This window comes from Mauremys mutica, chromosome 3, assembly GCF_020497125.1.
Source record: "Mauremys mutica isolate MM-2020 ecotype Southern chromosome 3, ASM2049712v1, whole genome shotgun sequence".
Classification (NCBI taxonomy): Eukaryota; Metazoa; Chordata; order Testudines; family Geoemydidae; genus Mauremys; species Mauremys mutica.
In genome coordinates, this window is record NC_059074.1 from 67,024,877 (window position 1) to 67,052,710 (window position 27,834).

The 27,834-nt window shown below is 41.6% G+C and overlaps 1 protein-coding gene across 4 annotated transcripts in view; it reads left to right on the plus strand.

Annotated features, from left to right (window-relative positions):
* The first annotated feature begins 3,671 nt into the window (after positions 1–3,671).
* The window catches only part of NT5E (5'-nucleotidase ecto), a 50,947-nt gene continuing 26,784 nt past the window's right edge, over positions 3,672–27,834 (plus strand). For 2 of the 4 annotated variants that reach the window (XM_045010760.1, XM_045010762.1), the window contains exons 1-4: positions 3,674–4,293; positions 5,397–5,619; positions 18,592–18,780; positions 26,360–26,557. In XM_045010760.1, coding sequence (XP_044866695.1) covers positions 3,937–4,293; positions 5,397–5,619; positions 18,592–18,780; positions 26,360–26,557 — 967 coding nt within the window. In that variant the 5' untranslated portion in view covers positions 3,674–3,936. Of the gene's footprint in view, positions 4,294–4,535; positions 4,657–5,396; positions 5,620–18,591; positions 18,781–26,359; positions 26,558–27,834 lie in introns of those variants that run through there. The other 2 variants (XM_045010759.1, XM_045010761.1) reach the window with 2 other exon arrangements.

A 27,834-nucleotide genomic window follows, 5' to 3' on the forward strand; every position in this document is an offset into this window, starting at 1 on the left:
TGAGGTATACATTTAGTTTGAACACCTCCTATGTAGTTTTTATAATAGTCTCCATGCAGTTTACAAGCATTCCGCCCTTGTGACTGTTCCTTTTAATTTCTGTTTAACTAACTTCCTCATTTATGTGTAGTTCCCCTTTTTGATGTTAAACCCATGACAATAGCATTTCTTTGGCATCTCTCCCCCACCCCCATATTAAATTTAATTACTTTATAGTTTCTATTAAGGAGTGGCTCAGCTATATTCACCTCTTGGACCACTAAGGACTAAATCAAGAATTGCCTCTCCCCTGAAGTTCCAGGACAAGCTGCTCTACAAAGCCGTCACCTATCCTTTCCTTAGGTGACATGTACCCAGTCAATATGAAGATAGGTAAAATCCTCCACTATATTGTTTTCTGCCTTTGTAGCCTCTCTAATCTCCCTGAGCATTTCACAGTCACCATCACCATCCTGGTAGGGTGGTTGGTAGTTGTGGAGAGTAATGGAAGGAGGAGGCACCCATCAGAGCCTTAGGGGGGCTCTGGGTGTTCGCTACTTCCCACCACCCAACACAGATGTAATGAGGTTGAGTAGTGTCCGCAAAAGAGAAACTAACAACTAATTATTCCTCAAGAAAGGCTTTTAATGACTTACGACTATAAAGGCAACACAGACAGAATGTGCCTAATGACAATGTGCCTAATGACTTTAATTTTAGTAGCCTTAACCCATTTATAACTTTATCTAATCAATTTATAAACTTTTATTGACTTTTATGATAACTTGATGGTAACTTATACTGAAGACAGGCACAGCGGCTTGCACAACTACTATGATTTATAAATTACTAACTTTACCAACGCTGTACCTGTTTCCAGCAAGGCACAAAACATATACAGTTACTATATATTGATTAAACCTATAGTATTAATACAGATTTAAGATTAACCAGCTCGAGCATTACCAGACCGTTTTAATTCATGCCTCGCCCTGCTTTTGTCCAAAGAAACGTTACCTTTCAGTTGGCCATTTCCTGCACTGGCCAGGCACTTCACTTGCAGTGAAGCGCAACTCCCTTTGGTTCAGGGGGTGTATGTGAGCCTGACAAAGAGCGATCTCTTTTAGGTCAACAACACACACACACACTTGCGCCTCTGCATCTTATTTATATGATATTTGCTGGCCGTGCTTCAAAACAAGTCAACCAATCAAGGTGGCCAAATATTCCAGGGTGGCATTTGTGGTTGTTTTGAACTTATGAACTGTGCACCGGTGCCCAGCTCATCTCTCCTGTATGCAGCTAGTTGTGGTCAATTTGCTAGACTTAAAAAACCCTAAATCAGCTTAAAGAAGTGTCTGGTTGCAGAGCATAGTAACCACAAGTCTGTATCAAGCTTTACAATTTCCTTCTTAATCTATAAAGCTTCCTAGATAGATTATGCTTATGCTTGCAGGATTCTACTATACTCGCTTCTTACAACTTCTGGAAGTTTGAGGCCTAACAGTACTTAGCCTGACACTACTTGACAAGGCTTATGCACATTAAGCACAGTAGTAAATTTCCTACTTCTATACTCTGAATGTTTAAGCAAGGAATTTCTATCCAGAAAGATTCTCTGGTACAGTTTGATTCATTTAATATTTTTATTTTATTTGACAGGGAGTGCCGGTAGGTATGCTTGGCAAGCTGAGAAACCAGGAAAAGGCATTTCAAATATATGTGGTGGCTTTTAAGAGGTGTATGGCTTGTGATCTCTGTGAGCCCTGGGCAGTGGAGTTCACAATTGTGATCAGAATTGTGATCACTGTCTCAGGGAATGGGGCATTTTGAGACAGCTGCTGGTGGACTGTTAGGATCAACAAAGGTTGCACAGTGTCTTCACTGAAACTACATTGACCTTGGTGGGTCGACCATGGCTCCGCACCATGGGAGGTGGAGGTGGTTTTACTGCATCACCATTACAGGGCATTTACATCTGTCAGAGACAATTTTCAGTGTAGAGAGAGGCACAAACAGGTTGATGAAAGGTGACATACATCAACCTAACTTTGTAGTGAAGACCAGGCCTGAGGAAAAGAGACACCCTAATAGCCGAGAAGTAGATGAAATTAGATAGCTTTTCATACTGTTCTGGTAGTCACAGGTCACTTCACTTTATAGCAGGATTCTTTCATGCCTGTAGAAATCTCCATCATCTAAATTCCAACATGGATGGATACTTCAGTCAATGTTCAAAAACCACGCACAGGACATAATAGTGCAGAGAATAAGAAACTTAATTTACTTTTCAGTAAGATGGGAGTGGAGGGGGGAAGGGAACATAGCCCAAACTCAGTTCAAATTCCATCTCAGCAACTTCAGATTCCAAGGAGACAAAGGCCTGACATCATCCCAAAAAGAAAAAGACAGCAATTGATACAGCCTTACCCAACTCTGTGATAAAGTATCATTTTTTCCAAAGTTACAATTGTTTGTTTTCAAGAGTGATGTGGAGATAAAGCAAGGAAACAACTTGCAAAATCAGATAGTGTGAAGAAATGCTTGGACATACAATAGTTACAGCACTTACACAAAAGCTATCAAATAGTCTCTTTCCTCTCTGGTAATTTGGTACTGTAATAAATATAAAACATGTGGAACTACATCCACCAACTACGAGGAAGTTTTATTATAATTTTCATCGCAGCTGTCACTTGCAATTTAAATCTATCCTTTAAAGTTGTTTCTCATTTCAAACCCTCTGTTGTTTTCTACCTCACTATATATACTCAATCCTCAGCTATAAATTTAGCATTCAACCACAAAATAGAAAGGTCTTATTTTTAAATCATTATGTGAAATCTACTGAAACTACAATAAGATCACTAAAGCTATAATTAAATAGACTGGTGACACAATTTAAGGTTGAAATGACACCTTCATTTTAAGCAATTATGAAGTGGACAGACTTGCCCTACACTACAAAATTAAGTCAACTTAAAGGGATGTACAGTCAGAGCAGTAATTAAAGCAGTGTTTCATGTCCACACTATGCTCTTTCTGTCAGAGGTGCTTGTCCTCACCTTCCACTGACTTACCTGTGTTAGACATTGTGGGGCACTGACAGTTGGAGCCCCCTGCCAGCTACCAGCTCCTCCACTATCTCAAGCTGTCAGCCCTGTGGGGCTCACAACTGGAGCCCCCAGCCCCTGGGACTGACAGCCCAAGTATTATGGAGTGATTGGTGGAAAATACCTTAAAACAGGTCTTGCGTGCTCTTCCTGCACATTAAAGATCACTGAGGCTTCTTGTGAGAACGGGACGGTGCCTGGTGGAGTTTTCCTCTCAGGGGATTGCTGAGGAGCAGTCCATCCCCACCCGAGCTGTGGCTGTATTTTCATGAGGGATTTAGGCAAACCGATGCAGCTCCAGTGAAAACTCTTGCCCACGTGGTTACAAGTTAAACATGTTGACAAAGTGGATGGGGATTAGAGGTGTTCTGGGAGGAACAGCGGGCCAATACAGTTCTTGCAAACAGCCGGTGATCTCCAGCTCAAACACTCTGCGGGCCAAACCGCCCTGGCGCCATAACCACGTCCTGTTGACAGGACTACACTATTGCCTAGCCCGGCCTCCTGCGGCGGCAGGGCAAGGCGAGGCGAGGCAGGGCGTGCAGAACACGCAATATCTCAGCCGCCCGGACTCGCCCCGTTCCGAGCCAGGCAGGGGAAGGACCAGCGTGTGTAACTTTATCTGGGATAGGGCGCTCGCGGGACATCCTTGTATCTCTCCCACCCCGGCCCTCACTTCGGCAGCTGCAGGAACACAAGGATTAGATTAACCGCCCACACGCAAGCCCTGTGGGGAGGGTGGGGGAGCCGTCAAACCCTCCCACCCCCTGCCATGGATCTTCCTGGGAGCTGCCAGCCGCGTGGGGCCCCGCTTTGAGCTGCAGCAGCTGCGCGCGGGGCAGGCATGGGGAGGCCGCGCGGGACGCTCAGCCCCTGGCTGGGGCTGGCCGCGCTGCTCTGCCTGGCGCACGCCGCCCGGGCCGCCTTCCAGCTCACGCTCCTCCACACCAACGACGTCCACGCGCGCGTGGAGCAGACCAGCAGCGACTCCGGCAAGTGCCAGAGCCGCACTCGCGGCCGCCCCCTGGATTGCTATGGCGGGGTGGCGCGGAGATACGCCAAGATCCAGGAGATCCGAGCCACCCACCCCAACGTGCTGCTCCTCGACGCCGGCGACCAGTACCAGGGCACCGTGTGGTTCAGCTACTTCAAGGGGCGGGAAGTGGTCCGCTTCATGAACCTCCTGGGCTACGACGCTATGGTAAGGCGCAGGCGCCTCTCAGCTCGCGGGGGGTCAGGCACGGGCGGCGGCTGTAGTGCAGCTTGGGGGCTACGGGAGGAGAGGTGTGTGTGCATAGGTGGTGCGTGGTCGGGGCGGCTGGGGGGCGGCTGGAGAGGCAGGATGCAGGGGGCTGGTGCAAGGGAAGGGCGCAGGGTGGTGGTGTAGCTGCAGGGAAATGGGTTCCGTGTGTTCGGCTTGCGCCGTCGCAGCGCTTCGCCAGATGCGCAGGTTGGGCAGTGGCTGGTGCTCAGGGGGCCCTGGGAGACAGGGGCAGAGCTCCCAGCTGCGCCCTGCGGTTGGCCTGGTGAAGCAATGAAGGGTGTTGTGAACCTGCGCCAAAAGGTGAAGTAATACAGGAACTTATATGCTTAAACTCCCTACCGTTCACTTTTTCTTAACATCATCTTAATAACATTTTTAAATTTGCCTTGAGCCGAAAGCCTGGTCACTGCATGTTGGCGAGACAAGGTAGGGGAGGTAATGCTGCTACAGTAGAACCTCAGAGTTAAGAACACTTGGGGAATGGAGGTTGTTGGTAACTCTGAAATGTTCCTAACTCTGAACAAAACGCTATGGTGGTTCTTTCAAAAGTTTACAAGTGACCCTTGACTTAAGATAGCTTTGAAACTTTACTATGCAGAAAAAAATATGCTGTTTTTAAACATCTTAATTTAAATGAAACAAGCACAGCAGCGGTTTCCTTGCCTTCTTAAATCTTTTTTTAAACTTTCCCTTTATTTTTTAGTAGTTTACATTTAACACAGCAGTGTGCTGTATTTGCATTTTAATTTTGTATTTGGTCTGGGCTACACTGGGGGGATCGATCTAAATTACGCAATTTCGGCTCGTGAATAACATAGCTGAAGTTGACATACTTAGATCTACTCACCGCGGTGTCTTCACTGCGGTGAGTCGACTGCTGACGCGCCCCGTTGGACTCCGCCTGCCCCTCTCACTCCGTTGGAGTACCAGAGTCAACGAGAGAGTGTCTATACTAGAAATGCCCAGTATGTAATTTCTGAGAGAGCACTTATAGTGGTTATTTGGGGATGTCTAATAATTGTCATTTTTGTTTTTCATAGGCTTTGGGGAACCATGAGTTTGACAATGGTCTGGATGGATTATTGGATCCGCTACTTAAAAATGTTAATTTTTCAATTCTAAGTGCAAACATTCAGGCAAGCAGATCAGTAGCATCCAGTATCGCTGGATATTTTCAGCCCTATAAAATACTACATGTTGGTTCAGAAAAAATCGGAATTGTTGGCTATACCACTAAGGAAACATCTTTCCTTTCAAATCCAGGTATGCTTTTCTTTAGTATAGCAGGAACAAACCATATACGTACATATAAACAATGTAAACGGAGTCACACATGGTCCGGATAGGGACATCCCTTGGGGAGGCTCTATTAATGGAGATTCTCTATGTCAGTGGTTCTCAAGTTGGGGGTCGGGACCCCTCAGAGGGTCGCAAGGTTATTACATGGGGAGTTGCAAGCTGTCAGCCTCCACCCTAAACCCCACTTTGCCTCCAGCATTTATAACAATGTTAAATATATAAAAAAGTGTTTTGAATGTATTTGGGGGAGAGGGTCACACTCAGAGGCTTGCTATGTGAAAGGGGTCACCAGTACAAAAGTTTGAGAACCACTGTTCTATGTCCTATTAAGGAGGAGAGGATGGAATATGATAAAATACAGGTAGGATCTGATGACAATCAGTCAAATGAAAAAAGTCTAATTAAATTACATCATGTAATGGAAGACAGCTAAAAAGTGACAAGTTTTTAAAGTGCTTATATACCAATGCTAGAAGTCTAAATAATAAAATGGGTGAACTAGAGTGCCTCATATTAAATGAGGATATTGATATAGGCATCATAGAAACTTGGTGGAATGAGGATAATCAGTGGGACACAGTGATACCAGGGTACAAAATATATTGGAAGGACAGAACAGGTCGTACTGGTGGGGGAGTGATACTAGATGTGAAAGAAAGCATAGAATCAAATGAAGTAAAAATCTTAAATGAACCAAAGTGTACCATAGAATCTCTATGAATAGTAATTCCATGCTTGAATAATAAGAATATAGCGTTAGGGATATATTACCGACCACCTGACCAGGATGGTGATAGTGACTGTAAAATGCTCAGGGAGATTAGAGAGGCTATTAAAATAAAAAAAATCAATAAGAATGGGGGATTTCAGCTATCGCCACATTGACTGGGTATATGTCACCTCAGTACAGGATGCAGAGATAAAGTTTCTTGACACCTTAAATGACTGCTGCTTGGAGCAGCTAGTCCTGGAACCCACAAGATGAGAGGCAATTGTTGATTTAGTCCTAAGTGGAGCACAGGATCAGGTCCAAGAAGTGAATATAGCTGGACCGCTTGGTAATAGTGACCATAATATAATTAAATCTAACATCCTAGTGATGGGGACAACATCACAGCGCCCCAACACTGTAGCATTTACTTTCAAAAAGGGGAACTACACAAAAATCAGGAGGTTAGTTAAACAGAAATTGAAAGACAAAGCACCAAACGTAAAATCCCTGCAAGCTGCATGGAAACTTTTTAAAGACACCATAGCAGAGGCTCAACTTAAATGTATACCCTAAATTCAAAAACATAGTAAGAGAACCAAGAAAAAGAGCCATAGTGGCTAAATAAAGTAAAAGAAGCAGTGAGAGGCAAAAAGGCATCCTTTAAAAAGTGGAAGTTAAATCCTACTGAGGAAAATAGAAAGGAGCCTAAACTCTGGCAAATGAAGTGTAAAAATATAATTAGGAAGGCCAAAAAAGAATTTGAAGTACAGCTAGCCTGTCATAGGTTTGTTCCCCACTTTGAACTTTAGCGTTCAAAAGATGGGGACCTGCATGGATCCTTCTAAGCTTAAATCCTAGCTTAGATCTGGTAACACTGCCACCAGCCAAAAATATAGTGTTTTTTTTTGGTTAGGTCAGTTAGTGGAGCAGCGATTTGGCTGTAGTGTGGTACAAATTGCCTGTAATATCTGGCCAAGCCTAAGAAGGATTGGACCTGTTTTTTAGACTTTGGGACAGGCCACTTTTGGATAGCCTCCACCTTGGCCTGTAGGGGGTTGATTGTTCCTTGACCCACCTGGTGCCCTAGGTAAGTCACTCTGTTTTGGCCTATTTGACACTTTTTGGCCTTAACAGTGAGTCGTGCCTGCCTGATGCGCTCAAAGACCGTTTCCAGGTGTTCTAGGTGTTCGGGCCATGAATCAGAAAAAAATGGCCACATCATCGAGGTAGGCAACTGCATATTCTCCCAATCCTGCTAGTAGACCATCTACCAGCCTTTGGAAGGTGGCGGGTGTATTTTGCAGCCCGAAGGGAAGCACATTAAATTCATACACCCCTGCCTGGGTGATGAAGGCTGACTTTTCTTTGGCGGGTTCATCTAGCGGTACTTGCCAGTACCCCTTGGTTAAATCTATTGTAGAGATGAACTGGGCACGCCCCAATTTCTCCAATAGCTCATCGGTGCGTGGCATTGGATAGTTGTCGGGACGAGTTACAGCATTTAGCTTATGGTAGTCCTCGTAAAAGCGTATTTCCCCATCTGGTTTGGGAACTAGAACCACTGGAGATGCCCATGCACTGGTAGAAGGGCGGATTATATCCATCTGTAGCATGTTGTGGATCTCCTGTTCTATAGCAACTTGGGCATGAGGAGACACCCGGTAGGGTGGTGTTCTAATTGGGTGAGCATTACCTGTGTCAATGGAGTGGTATGCTCGTTCAGTCCGTCCTGGGGTGGCTGAGAACAAGGAGGCGAAACGAGTGCTTAGCTCCTGGATCTGTTGCCACTGCAGACGTTCCAGGGTTGTGGAGAGGTTCACCTCTTCCACGCCACCATCACTTTTCCCTTCGTAGTAGACACCTTCAGGCCACTCAGCGTCATCTCCTCCCTGGGCTGTAAACTGACAAACTTGTAATTCTCTGGAATAAAAGGGCTTTAGAGAGTTAACATGGTACACTTTAGGCTTTAAGGAGGAATTAGGAAATGCTATGAGGTAGTTAACAGCTCCCAGGCGCTCTTGGACCGTGAATGGCCCTTCCCATGACGCTTCCATCTTATGGCCCTGTTGCGCCTTCAAGACCATAACCTGGTCTCCTACCTTGAAGGAACGCTCTCTGGTATGTCTATCATACCAAGCCTTTTGCTCTGTTTGAGCATCCTTTAGGTTTTCTTTAGCAAGGGCTAAAGAATGTCAGAGGGTGCTTTGTAGGTTGCTTACAAAGTCCAGAATGTTAGTTCCTGGAGAAGGCGTAAACCCCTCCCATTGCTGCTTCACCAACTGTAATGGCCCCTTAACCTCGTGGCCATACACAAGCTCGAATGCTGAGAACCCTAAACTGGGATGTGGTACAGCCCTGTAGGCAAAAAGCAACTGCTACAACACTAGATCCCAATCATTGGAGTGTTCATTGACGAATTTACATATCATAGCCCCCAAAGTTCCATTAAACCTCTCCACCAGGCCATTGGTTTGGTGGTGGTAAGGGGTGGCAACCAAGTGATTCACCCCATGAGCTTCCCACAGGTTTTTCATGGTCCCTGACAGGAAATTAGTTCCTGAATCTGTAAAGATGTCGGAGGGCCAACCTACCCTGGCAAAAATGTCTGTTAAGGCCCGGCACACAGTGTTAGCCCTGGTGTTGCTTAGAGCTACTGCTTCTGGCCATCTGGTAGCAAAGTCCACAAAAGTCAGTATGTACTGCTTTCCTCGGGGGGTCTTCTTTGGGAAAGGACCCATAATATCCACAGCTACTCGCTGAAATGGGACCTCAATTATGGGGAGTGGCTGGAGAGGGGCCTTGACCTGGTCTTGGGGCTTTCCCACTTTTTGGCATACCTTACAAGACCGGACATAATTGGCAACGTCCTTGCCCATCCCCTCCCAGTGGAAGGACTTCCCCAACCTGTCTTTGGTTCTGTTCACCCCAGAATGGCCACTGGGATGATCATGGGCTAAGCTTAAGAGTTTCCCCTGGTACTTAGTTGGAACTACCAACTGTTTTTGAGGATGCCAGTCTTCCTGGTGTCCACCAGAAAGAGTCTCCTTGTATAAAAGTCCTTGTTCTACAACAAACCAGGATCGGTTAGAAGAGCTGAGAGGCGGTGGGGTGCTCTGTGCCACCGCCCAAGCTTTCTTAAGGCTGTCATCTGCTTCCTGCTCAGTCTGGAACTGTTCCCTTGATGCTGGAGACACCAGTTCCTCTGTAGACTGTGGACGTGGGCTTGGTCCCTCTGGAAGCGATGTAGGTGATGAGGTTGTTTCCGTTGACTGTGAACCGCTCTCCGCTGGTGCACTAGGTGATATTTCAGGCTCTGGCTGAGCCTCTTGGGTAGGGTTGTCTGCTGCTTCTGCCAGTTCAGGCCCGCTGGCGCCCTCTGGCGTTGGGGTTGGAGACGGGTTTGCAAGCGCTGGCGTTAGCGCTGGTAACGGTTCTGGTGTTGGTTGCTTTTCCAGTTCCGGTTCTGGGACTGGATGCACTATGGCTGTTTCAGTTGTTGGCATGGGATCCGGTTCCACCACCTCTGTCTGGGTCTTTGGTAACACAGACGGGGCCCTGGTGGACGGCTCAGGAACAGGGATGGGAGTGGAAGCTTGCTTGGCATGGCTGCGGGTGACCACTCCCACCCTCTTGGCCAGCTTCACATGGTTGGCCAAGTCTTGCCCCACTAGCATGGGGATGGGATAATTGTCATAGACAGCAAAAGTCCACCTTCCTGACCAGCCCTTGTACTGGACAGGCAATTCAGCCGTAGGTAAAGTTACAGCTTTTGACATGAAGGGACAAATTGTTACTTGGGCCTCTGGGTTGATGAATTTGGGATCCACTAAGGATTGGTGGATAACTGACACCTGTGCCCCAGTGTCTCTCCATGCGATAACCTTCTTTCCGCCCACTCTCAAGGTTTCCCTTTGCTCCGGGGGTATTTGAGAGATATCTGGGCCTGGGAATCTTTGGTGTGATGGTGGTGTAATGGACTGTACTCGATTGGGGTTCTTGGGGCAGTTGGCCTTTATATGTCCCAGTTCATTACATTTAAAACATCGCCCAGCTGACGGGTCACTGGGCCGAGGTGGGTTGCTGGAGACTGGTGAGGTGGGACTATAGGTAGTCTGGGGCTTTCCTTGGGTTGTAGCTGGGGTCTTGGGTGGCCCCCGGTGGTAGGGTTTATTGTCAGCTTGCCCCTTGTTATATTCGCTCCCCTTGTTAGTATCTTTTTTCTTTTCTGTCACTTCCACCCATCTGGCTCCAATCTCCCCTGCCTCGGTTATAGTTTTGGGTTTCCCATCTAGAATGTACCTTTCTATTTGCTCAGGAACACCCTCTAAGAACTGTTCCATTTTCATCAGGAGGGACAGCTCTTCAAAATTTTGAACCTTTGTTCCTGATATCCATGCATTCCAATTTTTGTCAATGTAGTAGGCGTGTCTGGGGAATGACCCATCTGGTTTCCACCTTAGGGCTCTGAACCGCCGATGGGCATGCTCAAGTGTTAGCCCCATTCTGATTCTGGTCTTTGATTGAAACAGTTTATAATCGTTCATGCTGTCCTTAGGCATTTCAGCTGCCACCTCTGCTAAGGGTCCACTGAGCTGTGGCCTCAGCTCTATCATGTACTGTTCTTCAGGGATATTGTACCCATGGCAGGTCCTTTCAAAATTTTCTAAGAAGGCCTCAGTGTCATCACCTGCCTTGTAGGTGGGAAATTTCCTGGGATGGGAAACAGTGCCTGGAGAAGGGTTGTTAGGGTTGGCTGGAACATCTGGGTTAGCCCTTGCTAATTCCAGGGCCTGCCTCTGGATTTCCAGCTCTTTCTCTTTTATTTTTAGTTCTTTTTGTTGCTTTTCCACCTCTCTCCTGTGGTCAGCCTCCCTCTTCTCCATCTCTCTCCTGTGGTCAGCCTCTTTGGCTTTTTCTTTTATTTCCATCTCCTTGAGTTTTATTTCCAATTCCTTTTCTTTTAGTTCCAGTTCTTTTTGTCTTGCTTCCAGTCTAGATGCTTCCTTGGTACTCATGTTTTCTGCTTTCTGGTGTTGGCCACACACCCCTGTAGTTCACTGAACTGGGATGCTTCAGCTCAGGCTGCTTGTTTCACAGTTTCCTAATCTTTCTATTCCTGACTGAATTAAAACAAAACAAAACTTTTCATTTGCAAATGTCTCTTACTGTGTTTGCTGGCTGCGAAAGGACCAGAAAAACTGGTTTGTAACCTGTCTCTTGCAAACTGTAATGCTCTCTCAGTGGGAATCCTTTCTAACAAGTCTTGTTAGAAAAACTTAACACCTCTGCCCTCAGGCTACTTCTCAGCTTAGGAGGAAAAACAAACAAAAAAAATCTCACTGGCTTTTGGTTCTTAAAATATCCCAACCGCTGCCTACCATATCATAGGTTTGTTCCCCACTTTGAACTCTAGCGTCCAAAAGATGGGGACTTGCATGGATCCTTCTAAGCTTAAATCCTAGCTTAGATCTGGTAACACTGCCACCAGCCAAAAATATAGTGTTTTGGCACACTCCCTGTCCCCCCAAACCTTTCCCTGGGGAACACAGATCCAAACTCCTGGGATCTTAACACAAAGGGAAATAAATCATCCCCCCACCTTTCTCCCTCCCTTAGTCGTTGGGAGAGATTACCTTGATCCTATGACATAGCCCAAGACTCAAAAAGTAATATAAAAAATTTTAAGTCCATCAGAACCAGGAAGCCTGCTAAACAACCAGTGGGGCCACTGGAAGATCGAGATGCTAAAGGAGCGCTCAAGGCCATTGTGGAGAAACTAAATGAGTTCTTTGCATCGGTCTTCACGGTTGAGGAGGTGAGGGAGATTTCCAAATCTGAGCCATTCTTTTTAGATGACAAATCTGAGGAACTGTCCCAGATTGAAAGTGTCATTAGAGGAGGTTTTGGAACAAATTGATAAATTGACCAGTAATAAGTCACCAAGACCAGATGGTATTCACCCAAGGGTTCTGAAGGAACTCAAATGTGACACTGCAGGACTACTGACTGTAGTCTGTAACCTACCATTTAAATCAGCTTCTGAACCAAATGACTGGAGGATAGCTAATGTGATGCCAGTTTTTAAAGAGGGCTCCAGAGGTGACCCTGGCAATTAGAGACTGGTAAGCCTGACTTCAGTACTGGGCAAACTGTTTGTTTGAAACTATGGAAAGAACAAAATTGTCAGACACATAGATGAACATAATTTGTTGGGGAGTAGTCAACATGGTTTTTGTAAAGGGAAATCCTGCCTCACCAATCTACTAGAAATCTTTGAGAGGGTCAACAAGCATGTGGACAAGGGGGATCCAGTGGATAGAGTATATTTAGATTTTCAGAAAGCCTTTGACAAGGTTACCGGTACTTACCAAAGGCTGTTAAGGGATACGAGGGAAGGTTCTCTCATGGACTAGTAACTGGTTAAAAGGGTAGGAATGAATGGTCAGTTTTCAAAATGGAGAGAGGTAAATAGTGGTGTCCCCCATGGGTCTGTACTGGGCCCAGTTCTATTTAACATATTCATAAATTATCTGGAAAAAGGGGTAAGCTGTGAGGTGGTAAACTTTGCAGATGATACAAAACTACTCAAGATAGTTAAGTCACTGCGAAGAACTACAAAAGGCTCTCTCAAAACTAAGTGATTGGGCAAAGAAATGGCTAATGAAATTCAGTGTTGATAAATGCAAAGTAATGCATTTTGGAAAACATAATCCCAACTACACATATAAAATGATGGGGTCTAAATTAGCTGTTCCCACTCAAGAAAGAGATCTTGGAGTCATTGTGGATAGTTCTCTGAAAACATCCACTGAATGTGCAGAGGCAGTCAAAAAATCGAACAGAATGTTGGGAATCATTAAGAAAGGGATGACGATAAGACAGAAAATATCTTATTGCCTCTATATAAATCCATGGTATGGCCACATCTTAAATACTGCATGCAGATGTGGTTGCCCCATCTCAAAAAAGATATATTGGTCTTGGAAAAGATTCAGAAAAGGGATATATATGTATATATATATATATATATATATATATATATATGTGGTGTGTAACGGCTGCCATATGAGGAGAGATTAATAAGACTGACTTTTCAACTTGGAAAAGAGATGACTAAGGGGGGGATATGATAGATGTCTATAAAATCATGACTGGTGTGGAGAAAGTAAATAAAGAAGTGTTATTTACTCCTCATAACGCAAGAACTAGGGGCCACCAAATGGAATTAATAGGCAGCAGGTTTAAAACAAACAAAAGGAAGTATTTATTCAAACAACGCACAGTCAGCCTGTGGAACTCCTTGCCAGAGGATGTTATGAAGGCCAAGACTATAACAGGGTTCTAAAAAGAACTAGATAAATTCATGGAGGATAGGTCCATCAATGGATATTAGCTTCGATGAGCAGGGATGGTGTCCCTAGCCTCTGTTTGCCAGAAGCTGGGAATGAGCGACAGGGGATAGATCACTTGATTGCCTGTTCTGTTCATTCCCTCTGGTGCACCTGGCATTGGCCACTGTCGAAAGACAGGATGCTGGGCTAGATGGACCTTTGGTCTGACACAGCATGGCCGTTCTTATGTTCTTAATCAGTCAAATGCTAAAATTTTAACTATATATGTTTCCTAGTATAAATGGATGAATACTGATGAAGGGTTTTAGTTGCCTATAGAACTTTTGTATTATTCAGCTCCCTGGCCATCTGACTGTTTTTAAGTGCTGGATGTTCGAGCTATATGAAAAGATGTGTTCCATACACAGATCCATTTAGAACATGCGAAGCACTGCTCTAAGGGGGTGTTAAGTTTACAACGGTGTAAAAATTTTTTTTAAAAAGCTTGTATATTTTTCTCCTTATTGGCCACATAAGAGAGCCTGAAGACGTGAATACGTCTTGTATAATTATGGAGAATGTGTTTTTACAGAGTTTATTACAATCTGAAAATTTTGAATTCTGAGGAATGTAACTTGGCCCTACTGAAGTGAGTAGGAGTTGTATATGTGTATCTGAGGGCAGAATTTGTCCCCCTGTGTTTTTTTGGCATCTCAAGTATACATACCAGAAATTAGACTACAGAAGGAATCACAATTATTTTCAATCAGTGACTGATAGCAGAAGTGATGAAGCATAGACTCATCCTCTTCTGACAAATAAATTGTTCCAGTGATCAAGATTTATTTAATTAGTGTAAAGCAATGAAACAAAAATAGACTACTTCTGATTTTAAGAACAGATAATTGTATTTTAGAATAATAAAAACACCATTTCACATTAGAGTTTCTCACCTTGCCCTTTTAATCAGATGCAGGACATCATTGTAGGTGCAAAAGAGCCACTTCCATGCCTAATAAAAGGACCTGGCATTCCCCCTGGTTTTAAACTAGACACACAATGGAATTAAAATGCATTGAACATAGCATTTTTTTTTAAATCACTCTTCAGTACAAGGAAGATATTACTACTTTTCTGTCCATTACTTACTGAAATAACATCATAACTGTAAAAATGAAGGTGTAAATTAGCCCAGAATAGGGAAGGTATGATAATATTTAAACAAAGTATTTAAATGTACAACTGACATAAAAGTCTAAATGTATTAACTGAAATGATTAAAGACATCCGCAGAGGAGACCTCTCTGCGGTCAACAGAAATTTTTAATCTGCCTTCTGACATACGAGGCTGGGTTATTTGAGTCCATCCTTTTCCTCTAAGGAATAACAAGGAAAAATTTATTCTTCCTTTGCCTATGCAAAATGAGAAGCTTACATGTGCTGAAGGTATGAAGAGAGATATGAATATACATCATAAGATGTGTGACAAATAATACAACACCTAACAGAAATTTTCTTTTAACTGATATGGTCCAAATGTTTACCTACGAGTGATGACCCAACTAGAGAGGTTGGCAGTCTCAGCCCCTAGCATTTCTGCTTGCACAATATCCCTGCTTGTATAATATCCATGAAGCAATGTGGGAAGGCACCTGGGTCAGAGCCTATGTATTCCCTGAGCACTGGTTTCTCATCCAGGCAATCCAGAAAGTTGGCTAAATTGGACATGCTAGGAATTAAAATAAGTTCTTGAGGAACGATGTCATAGTTTATCTATTTTGAGAGAGGCACAATACGTACTGTCAATGTAGCCCTTCTGTAGATGTGAAAGATATTAGAGCAGAATTTCGATGGCGGTGAATTACAGCTGCTGTTAAGTAAAAGGACATATAAAAATAAATGTGTAGCAAAACCTAGAGATGGTTATAATTGTACTGAAAGACCCAATAAGGAGCCAAAAGAGAAGGAGTAGTATTAAGACAGAAGGCTTATTACTTTCTTAGGCAAAGCTAAAGCAGTCACAGATTAAGTACATACTGTAGTATAACTGAGGAACCCAAAAGCAGTTGGCATTAATAGGGAGTTTTCTAGGGGCCACCATATGTAGCGCAAACAGTTTTTGTAACTCTCTCCTTTTTTACTTGTACACCTCTTTAGTATATGAAGCCTTCAGTAGCATTCAAAAGGTGATTCAGTTTCTGCATACTGTGATTTATGTCACAAATGATTTAGCAATCTGCGGTGCTGATAAACTCCTGGCTGAAATTGTGGGTTGGTGAGTTAACCATTAACCTAGTTCGTTAATCCAAAAAGTAAGTCAGAAGTGAGATTGGATTCCAGGAAGATGTCATTAGGAACACTTTATTTCAGGTAGTTCAGTTGAGTTTATTCTCAGATTCTCCTTCGTTACCCTGAAATCTTGTGCTCTTACAGGACTTTCCAGCTCCTCAGAGACTACTGTTTAGAATAAAGAGTGGATTTTTGCACCGCCATTTTTCTCTGCAAGTTTATATAAATTTGTTTTGTATTATCACTAGATGTCTTTCATTACTACTGCTACTATTGTCACCTTCTCAGTCTGTTCACAGCTATTACCATATTATAATTATAAATCTTTTGAAACAGTGGGACCTCAATCCCAGTGTTCCCATAGCGCTCGTTCTCGCGCTCTCTCTCCCCCTCAGTAAGGATTGCTAATAAATATCTGGAAACAGTGAGTGAAGTTTACTTTAATAATCCATAGCGCAAACGATGAAGCTATTAATTGGTAGCTTTTTTTAAAAGATGTCCTATGCACTACTAAATCCACCTGCCACATTTGAATCACCCTACTAGGTTTTTTCCTACAACAATTGCCCCAGTATTGGTAAATAAGCAAGACAGCATTTATTCATCCGTTATATTGTAAGATCTTTAGAATAGGAACCATGTCTTTTTATTTGTACTGTGAGGCGCTTAGCATGCATTTTGTGCTGCAAAATAATAAATCACGTTTTTGCGCATAACTTTTGACTTCAGTATATTGATAACTTCTCCTGACTGTAGAATAGTTGAAATATTCAGTGGAGAACACTTGTCAACAAATATCGCTCTGAGCTGTTTTCCAGAACAATACCACAACCGTGTTCTTGGAATTGTGATCCTGCCCTTTTAATCATATCCTTATGGTAGCAGCCACTTATTTTATCCTTGCACATGTGCCTAATACTTTTGGCACCCATCCCATTATCTTATCTTCTTGTTAAAACATAGTGCTGTTTAGTTGCCTTTTTTGTTTCTTTCTGAAGTTTAAAGAAATTAGAAAACTTATCTCCTGTTAGTTTAACACACTGAAAAAGAAATAATGGAATTGCTGAGCCACAAAGAAAAAGATGAATAACTGTTATATAAAAATGTAGGGTTTTTTTTTAACTAAATTTAAACTTTTGAGAAGTGGGTGACCAAGTACTAAGCAATGAGTTGTGTGTTTTGTTTTGTATCCTGGGTTACACTTAGACAACAACAGAACTGTTACAGTTTGACAATTTACATAACCCCATAATATTGCTTTGTCAATGTTCCTCTCTTGCTGTAATTCTTTATTTCTTGAAACATTTAGCATTAGACTCTGGACTAGTTCTTACTCTCCCCTTTGCTATGAAATAGCCCAGATCTGTTGATCTCTAGGGTATGCTGAAAGGCTCCTATATTCTCCCAAGATGCATGGGAATGGAGGAGAATTGTGAGGGATGGGAGGTGGAATTTGTGTGGTTTATTTTCTAGTTAGTCATTTTTGGTTGGAGAGTTTAATGAGAATTTGTTGATCAGTAATTTACAAGAACTGTATTTTAAAACTTTGTCAAAGGAACCTAGAACCAGGGATAGCTGCTTTTTTATCCTTTTTGTAGAAATCAAGAGTGTGACTGAGACACAGCAAATTCAGTAGAGAGAGAGTACATGTTTGTATTATAAATGAAATTGTTCTGAAATGATAAAATAGAAATATTTCAGAGAAACCATAAGATTTCTCAACGCTGTGAGCTGGGTAAATATCACCCCTTTTAAATCTCTATCTTTGGGTTCTCCCTTCAGGGAAGTAATTCCACTTCAGGGTTTGCTATTGCTGTGTATCACTGACAGTCAGAAATCATATGATTCATCTCATTCAATGAGATAATTTGCATATGGAAGGCAAGTAGGATTTGGCCTGCAGATTTAGTGCAGGAGGACTCTGAGAGAACTGCTGTGGAAACAGAAAGGAGACAAACAAAATAAGCCAGGATGAGGGGAGACTTTGTGGGAGAAGAATTAACATGGGGGAAGAAGAAAGATTCTAGGAAAAATCAATAGGAAGTAATATGGCAAAAAAATGTTATATTTACACCCAAATGATGCATATGAGACAAACCTGAATGTAACTCTTTCTCGGTTCTAATGGCAGTCAAAAACCATTGGAGCTTTGCTCTGTTGGCTGGTATCACCGGCATCTTTTCTTGGAATTACAGCTTTGTTATATATAGTTGAGTGTACATAATTCAATTCATAAATGTTGGTAGACTGAGCGCAAATGTTCGGGTTGTTTATACAGTACTTGAAAACATTGGGCCAGATTAAAAGTCTGAGCCAACTCCCAGTAAAGCTAATTAAGACTCCCATTTGCTTCATTCTGTATCGGAATGTGGGACCCTGGGGCAACTAAAATTCAGAGATCATTTAAATCTCACAACCTAGAATCCCGTGTTTGATGGCAGAAATGAGTATTTAAATAATGAGAGAGGCCAGAGCTCCCCACAGTTTGTGGGACTCTGGCCATAGTCCATCAGCTGTTTCAATAATCTGATCTTGTGAAAACACAAGTATTTTTAGACACCTCATAAATATTAATAATCTCCTTTCTTTCTCTTTTTTTTTAAGGCAATGATATATACTTTGAAGATGAAATTGAAGCATTGCAGCCGCATGTGGATAAACTTACCACACTGGGAGTTAACAAAATTATTGCACTAGGACACTCTGGTTTCACTGTGGATCAAAAGATTGCTCAAAAAGTGAGAGGCGTGGATGTTGTAATTGGAGGACATACGAACACGTTTCTTTATACAGGTATTACATCTCTCAGTAAAATGTTGCTTTTAACCAAAACTGATCATTAATTGAAAGAAAATGTTCACTGAACTAAGATGACTTTGGAAAAATGTAATTTACTTGTAACTAAGTACTGTGGCCAGTTCAACTGGTGAATATCAGCAATTTCAGTGGAGCTACCTTGATTGAGAGCAACTGAGGATCTGGCACCCTGTATAATTAAAACCAATCAACTTTATGTAGCACATATCACATTGAGACTAACCCACATGAGATGTAGTTCTTTTGCAATCCTTACTGTAAGCAAGACATATGAGACTGAGACTATGACATGAGTCCATTCCCAGTTTTTACACCCTCTGCGAGTAAGAAGTGTCCTAACTTTTTGAACATATTCAGGATGACCTGTGCAACACAGACCCACTCCAATGCAAATAGTAATGTTGCTAAATTATTGCGCAGCTTGTTTAATAGTAGTCCCACATGAGATTCTCATTAGAGAGACTACATTTCCTTAGTTATGTGAAATTATGTGGTAACCGGTAGAAAGATTGTACTCAGAGTAGTTATCAATGGTTCACTGTGTGGACATATCTAGTGGAGTCCTGCAGTGGTCCGTTTTGGGTCTGGTACTTTTAACATTTTCAGTAATGACTTGGATAGTGGACTGGAAAGTATGCTTATAAAATTTGAGATGACACCGAGCTGGGAGGAGTTGCAAGCATTTTGGAGGTTAGGATTAGAATTCAAAACGACCTTGACAAATTGGAGAATTGGTCTGAAATCAACAAGATGAAATTCAGTGAAGACAAATGCAAAGTACTAGATAATACTTAGTCCTGCAGATAATACTTGGGCTGCAGCTGTGTGCTAATTGGGCTGTGGGTTGAGAATCGCTGATCTAGGTATACTTGGTTCTAGCTTGCTGGAGGGGGGAGGGAGCTGCACTAGATGACCTCTCAAGGTCTCTTCTAGCCCTACGTTTCTGAGATTCTATAGTGTTTTACAAGTTTACTGAATAAGGGAGTAAATAAATAAAATATTTTAATTTACCTTGTCTATGCTACATGCATGAAAGGAATCAGTGAAACAAATTAATCAATATAAAACAAGGTATATTCCTTGATTATTTTTCCAAATATCCTGTAGGTGATTTACCCTGTAGAACCTATTTCTGTATGTATAGGTTTTTAAAGCATGGTAAAACATGCTTCTGTCATACCTCAGAAGCAGGTAAAACATATGTACTTTGTAATATTTGGTGGCCTAGTGATGATATCATTTAGTCCATGAGGGCAAACATTTATTTTTTAAAAAAAATCCCACTGATATTTTCATACTGAGTTTTAAGAGGAAGCAAATAAAATCTTAAACCTTTCAGAAAAACACACTTAGAAGTGGTTTGAGACATGGATCTGTGTAGGGACTGATCCTGAATATATACCCACAGTGACAGAAAAGTAGAAATTTTGTATGTTGTTGCCTACCTAGCTACTGCCAAACATCGTGCTAGCATGAATGTTTCACAGTGTGATAGAAAATTAAAAGTGCACAGACTGTCTTCCTATGCCTAAAAAAAATTCCATCTTGAACGTTGTCCCAGATTATAGCTGTTCTTTATAAAGTTCCAAATAGTCTATAGAAATTATACATGCATGCAAACAGTGTGTGAGAAAATGCCTGGTGGTGTGGTATGCCACAAAGGCTTAACCGCGTGAGTTTAGGATGGGCATAGTTAGTGAATGGTGACTCCACAAATGACTTATGCAAGATCATCCCAAATGAGTACTAGTAGAACCCTCATCTCTCACTGTCACATTCTGTGTATGCTTTAGGGATTTTTTTTTTAAATGCTACTAGAATTTTTCCCCCTTCATTTGTCTGCTTGCTAAGATAGGTGATAAGTTACCATGAGGCCAAATGAAGCCTCAGAAGCAGTTTAAAAAAAATCCACCTAAATTTTATTTTAAATAACCTTTTTAGATGACAGTGTTAGTTTTAAAATCATAATATTATAGGACCTTTCAGGGCTAGAAACAAGTGCATAGTTCCATTGGAAATGTAGAAATCGCCCTTTGCAATAATCTAAACTTCCATTTCTAGTCTTGCAGGTCTATGTGATATCAGACTTTTAAAGGAATGATATTTTTATACATAGAAAAGTATGTAGTAGATTACAGATAACTATGGATCCCCGTCAAACAAATAGTGCAAAACTGTAGGTCATATACTTATCCCTGCATTTTGAAGGATGCTATTTGTAAAAACTCTGTGCACCTATCCTGGAGAAAGGATCCTCATCAGTAGATTACATGGGTTAGGAGCAAGCCAGATGGCAGAGATAAGGATCATAGATGTTTTGTTTGGCTATACACTGCAGTACTACTTGGTGTGTGTGAAAAGACTTGGGCAGTATAGATCAGCTGTCAGTACCACTTAGCGAACCGTGTAACTTCAGAGTACTGTATGAAGCTTCTCTGTTGTTTCATTGTTGTCTGAGCACAATGCTAGGAGCCAGAACTTCCTGAGTTCTTATCTCATCTCTGAAACCTCTGTCTGTGTGTAAGTTTGGGCAAGTCACAGACTCTCTGTTGCCCACTCTGAGTACTTCTACTTTGCTCCCTAAACTGGTCACATTTTTTTTCTAATTTCAAACAAAAAAGAAATTTCAATGAACAATCCTAGAGGAAAAAATTGACAAAATATTTGAAGTTCTTTTCTAATCTTTCAGCCAACTATAGAGCTGGTCAGAATGTTTTGAATTTTGATTATTTCAAAAATACAGGAAAAACACAGGTGAGGGGAAGCTAGTGATTTCGCCCCTCCCAAACACCTCCATATTAGAGGAGGGCCTAATTCTATAGGGTGCTAATTGCCTTTAACTCCTGTTTGAAGACAACAGGATCTGAGGATGCACTGGAGGCACTCAGGAGCCTTTTAGTATAAGGCATAGGTATTTTGAGGATTAATTAATGTCTGCAAAGCACTTTGGCAGTGGAGATATGATACGTATATAATGACTTCCTTTTATTATTAAGACAATGTCATAGCAAGTCTATGAACTCCTCTTCGAATCCCTCTACTGGCTACTGTTTTTCAGCTCAAAGTCAAGCTTCTTGACCTCATCTGTTAAAACCCCTCACCACTCTGCCCCTTCTTGCTCACCTGGTCTTGTCTCTTGTTGTATAATCTCCCCACTCTGGCTAACCCCACTGCCCCTGAATTAGTCTGTATGACCATTATACTCTTTCTTCATATCCCTCTAGCTTGTCCACTTCTGTCTTGCAATATTGGCTAGGTTGTGGGAGAGTCTATAATAGTTGCTGTTACTCTCAATAATTTATAGGTGGGGAAAAATTCCCAATAATTCAAAACTATCAAGCTTTGCGTAGAGCTAATGTAACTGCGTGATCTTACTGCTGGTCCCCTTCCACTCCCCTGCTTCTCTTTTAGTGTTCCTTACCTTTGTTGAATCTTCTTTTGGGGTAATTGTAAGCTGAATAGTTTCAATCACTAGACATTAAGGAATAGCAGTCAACTATGAGATTTCCCATCATGAGAAGACTCAGTCAATTTCTCAATATGTACTAATTCAGAACAGCAAATAGCACCTATCTAAAACCAAACAAGTTCTAATATATGTGTGTGCCATTATGAAACTATTCCATCCCACCAGAACAGATTCCCTCAAGGAGCAGTGAGCTTGCATTACATGCAGTAATGTATTCTTCTGTGCAAAGGCGGAAAAGCTAGCAAGTTGTGGGTTCCCTGAGCCACACATGTGGAACAAATTCCACCCTGAGCCTCACTTATGTTCAAACAGCAGCTTAACACGACATGTGGTATCTTTCTCTTTCCTTCTTGCTAGGTGCAACATGGTTACTTTGCTTCCAAAACACCCATACAAGGGGATATGGGCCATTGTACTGTTATTGCCTCTCCTTCTGTTTCTCCTCTTATTTCCCAAAACACCATTTGAAAATGTCTGGAACACTAAGCCGATTCAGATACAGGTGTATTTATATTAAGGTGATTTTTTTACAAGGTGAGATTTGTGCAATAAGGAGATACATTAATTGTATAAGGTTAATATCCAAGCTTACTCAAAAATACAGCACCTAAGAGGGTGACAATTTCCGCAGAAATAAGTGAAGAAAGATGGATTTTATCTGTGAAATCACAAGCAGCTTTCTAAGCTAAATGTCTTGCATTTCTCAGGTAAAAATGCAAAAATGTTCCTTTTACTCCTCCCTTTCTTCTTCTTCTTGCCCCTTCCTCCCCCATTATTTCTTTAGATCTTGCCACTTAGCAGACTGGTGTGGAAGGATGGCTTTTGTAGCTACTTTTTCCAGCTGTCTGTTTCATTCCTCTACAAATCTTTACCCTGTTTAAGCTACTTTATTTCTTTACAGTTCTTTAAAAATAAGTTCAGCAGCAGAGCAGAATCTGTCTACGTTTTGAATGAAGGGGTAAACATATTTGTGCTCATGCTGATAGTGAGCATGCTCAGTAGTTTTTTCATGGATTTCCATAGGAAAGATAGTAGGAGTTGGGGACTTAAAGGAAGCACTGGGACCTTTGACCTTAGTTAGCTATGGAATCTGGACCTAATCCTTACAGTGGTCCATGTGTCAGTACATTTCCTCCCTGCTCCTCTTGATTTCATTGAGAGTTAAATGCATGTAGCAAGTGCAAGACCAGGCCTGGGTAAAGACCTACCCTACTCTTACTTCACTAGGTAAACACTTGGTGAGTCGGGATATTATTAGTCCTCTGACCAGCTCTCTCTGGAATCAGGCCTGTGTATTGCTGTGTTTCTCTAATTTTATTAACTAGACTTTCCTCTGAACATTGTGTCTGCTCTCTTAGGCCTGGTCTACACTGGGCAGGGTGAGCGAAGTCAGTCTAAGTTATGCAGCTTCAGCTACGAAAATAGCATAGCTGAAGTCGACGTACTTAGAGCTACTTACCACGGTGTCTTCACTGCGGTAGGTCGACTGCTGACGCTCCCCTGTTGACTCTGCCTATGCTTCTTGCTCCGGTGGAGTACCGGAGTTGATGGGAGAGTGCTCGGCTGTCAATTTATCGCGCCTTCACTAGACACAATAAATTGATCTCCACTGGATCAATCGCTCTGGAGGTAAGTATAGACATACCTTTATTTACTAAACCTTTTTCTAAGGGCAAGTCCACACTACAAAATTAAGTCGACCTAAGTTACGTTGACTTGCAGCCACCACAGTAATTAAACTGCTTTTGCATGTCCACACTGTGCTTCTTGTGTCTGGTGTGGGTCCTCACTAGGAATGCTTGTACCGATTTAACTGGCAGTGTGGGGCATTGTGGGAAAGCTTCTCAGAGGCAGAAACAGTCAGCGTAAGCAACGTAATATCTACACTAACACTTCGTCGACCTAACTACATTGACTTAAGCGCTACGCCACTCGTGGAGGTGGAGTTAAGTTGGTGTAGTGGGCGAGTTACATTAATGAGAGCAAAAAGAACAGGAGTACTTGTGGCACCAATAAATAAATAAATTTCTTAGTCTCTAAGGTGCCACAAGTACTCCTGTTCTTTTTGCAGATACAGACTAACATGGCTGCTACTCTGAAACCTGTCATGAATGAGAGCTGCATTTTAGCATAGACACTTACTGAGTACAGTAAATGTAAGCTGTCTTACGTTGACATAACTCTGTAGTATAGACCAAGGTAAGGAAGTGGTTGTCCTTTGGCTTGCATTTTTTCACCAAGAATGTTGAACTCCTGTCAGCAACCTATAAAGTTTCCACAAAATTGTCACATAGAGTGTGACTTGACATCGCTCTTCCTTCTTGCCCCCTTTCCCTCGCTCTCCCTATTCCTTCGGATTCTGATTTCCTTTCCCTGTCGCAGTCTTCTAGGGACTCTTTTGGCAATTTCCTCTCATCTCAGTGTTTTGTTTTATTTATTTATTTATTATATATACACACACACATTCTCTCTCTCACACGTTATAATCTATTGAAAATAAGCACAACCCACATTTATTATTAATAAAAATAGCATATGACTAAAAGTGACAGTGGCTAGTTTTAAAGCAATCAAAATTAGCTGTAAGCCTCTGCCAAATTTAATGTAGCCAGAACAGGCATGTTAAAAAAAACCTGTTCTATGGGTTACAGTAAAAAAATGGTCCACACGCCCAGCTATCACTGTGTAACTTGGGACCTACTTAACCGTGTGTGTAGAAAGACAGTAATATACTGTCTCTTTCCTTCTCTTCCATCCCTGCTTGTTTCCCCATACTGCTGTTCCATTTCCCTCTCTCTTCCCCTGCAATTTATCTTCTCCATCAGCCTCTGCCTCCTTTTATTATTCTAGTTGTTTAGAAAGAATCACACCCTACAGTTCTGAATTAAGACAGAGGAACCCTTGTAAGCACAACATGAATAACTTTAAACACAAAAACTACTTTCACCATCTACTTCATTGGTTTTGTTCACATGTGAAGGCAAGAAATTCCCCTGATTTGGATATTAAATAAATGCTTGTGCGCTTCCAGGATATCTAGGTGGGTTCTAATTTGGAAAGACCTTGCTTTTTCTGTAAACGTGGAAGAAGTGGATACCCTAAAATGACCTCTGAGAGCTGTCTACACTGAATGCACGCAGATGCATTCATCTGTTCAGACCAAATAAAATGTACTTTGGCAGAGTCAAAGATTCTGCTTTGATTTTTGGAAATGCATACTCTGGCAGACTAGCTACAAACCAGCAGCTGAGTCTTCTAGCAGCATTGCAATTACATCTGGGACATGCTCCAGGAGCTCTGTTTCCCCTGCCAACATTCACAAAAGTATTTATAGTTGGCAGAAGATAGCTGACTTGGGCACCCAAAATACAATTGCAATTCTTCCCATGTATTCACAAATTACGTGGCAGCTGGAATCTGGGACTAGAATGCTTTTCGCAGTAGGGTGATTTTCAGTAGAACCTTCAGACAAAAGTTTAATTTAAAAGGAGTTTAAAAAAATAATGTGGTGTTACTGTTTCTTACATTATCCTCTGTAAACATATTTTTAATGAAACAGAATCTAAGCCTTCAACTGAGAAGTGTGCATGGAGCTTTGATAAGCCTCTTCTCCTTTTTGGATGAATATCTTATGGTACGAAAGTATGAAGTCCATCTCATCAAGGAATAATGTGATAACATAGTAATTTGTTACATAGTCACCTCCTTAGATTTATGCTTTTGGGGTTTTGTGGTTCCAGAAAAATGTCACCTGAGAAGCCAAGTTATCAATAAAGCAGAAGGCAAAAAAATCCAACAATGTATATATGATGGAAAAATCATTATTGTTTTGTTTTAATTCTCAGTTAATTGCTATGAGTTAGAGATCTTACAGCGAAGTAAGAGGTTAAAATAAACTCAGCTTTTCACTTCTGCAAGGAGAAAATAACACCCTTGCACTCAAGTCCTGAAGAACTTTATTTCCAAATTATTACTTAATAGATATTAAATATTCCATATATTCTTTTAAGGAAGAAAAACCTATTTGAAAGTCCTTACTGATAATTTTTCTGAAGATAAAATACTTGTGTGGTTATTTTGTTTCAGGCCCCCCACCTTCCAGTGAAATGCCAGCTGGCAACTATCCATTCCTGGTGAAGTCAGATGATGGGAGGCAGGTGCCCGTGGTACAAGCCTATGCTTTTGGAAAATATCTTGGTTATTTAAATGTAACATTTGATGATCAAGGAAATGTAATTAAAACATCTGGAAACCCTATTCTGCTAAATAGCAGTATTCCTGAAGGTATGTGAAACAGAGATTTGAGTTTCTATAGATCAACCAGCTAAACTTCTAGCTTTATTGCTTTTTTTAACAGTAAAGTACAATGCTACAGGAGAATTTAGCATTCCTCTTAATTCGGTCATCTTTGGCATCAAGTTGTATCTACATTATAAGGCTATAACCTGCTTTCTTCACTGACTCCTCTCAGCAATCAAACACGTTTCCAGTTTATCACATTTCAGGTGTTTTGGGTTTTTTTGGGTCTATGTAAAATCACTAACAGCTTCCTCATGACATTCAGGTGATATATTTCCATGACATTTAGCATTTTTAGGTTACTCTATTAAGATTAGATGTCTATTGCTTAAATGGGCATGAAGAGTAAACTAACATCTTATCCGATAAGGATGGTTCCTTCAGAACAAAGTTTGGAGCAGGATGGGGAACTCTGGGCTCTTGATATCGCTGCACTTGGTTTGTGGACAAAGAAAGGGCTTTGATCTCTGAGGTTGTCAGGCCAGCACTTTTCTTAAGCATTTCAGTTCATTCTAATTGTAAAAACAACCAAGCAGTTTTATGTGGGTTGCTTATGACCTTTTAAACACATTCAGGCAAAGAACATCCATGTGCAAATGTAATATATAAAAAACACTTGTTTTTCATCAAACATTATAAAACTGTGAAGGAGGAAAATCCTTCCATGGTTTGTTTTGTAACCCAGCCACTCCGTTTGTTTGTTTCATTTAGTGGATGCTTCCTGTCTGATGTACAGATTGAGATTCTCTGGGTGTGTATTCTGTTGCTTGTCTGTTTGTTGCCTCCCACTGTGAGGCCCTCATGGTGGGTTGGAGCTCTTAGGCACTACCAGCTGATAAATAGAAGAATGGATCACTTCAAAACTGACACGGTGTTTCAGCTTTGCCAGTCACATGGTTTTCACAAGTTTAATGAGTTTAATTAAACCAGGTCTTGAACATTATAGTAATTCTCCAATGTCCGTGAATGTTATAATTCAGACTATTAGATATATACATGGTGAAGTACAGTATTCTTAATCCTTATATGTTGCTTGCAAATTAACCTCGTAACGTGCCAAATGATATACACAATACAAAATCATCAGAGAAATTGTATGATAGCTGTATCCAAGTTATGTTTGGTTTCTGAAAATAAACCATCAATTTCCTATTAATAGGATAGCTATGCATATAAAATTAATTCCTAGTTGAGTAATCCTATATGGTTATTTGGGTAATTATTGGTAAGATTGTTCAGTTTTAAAATATGCAAAAAGTGTT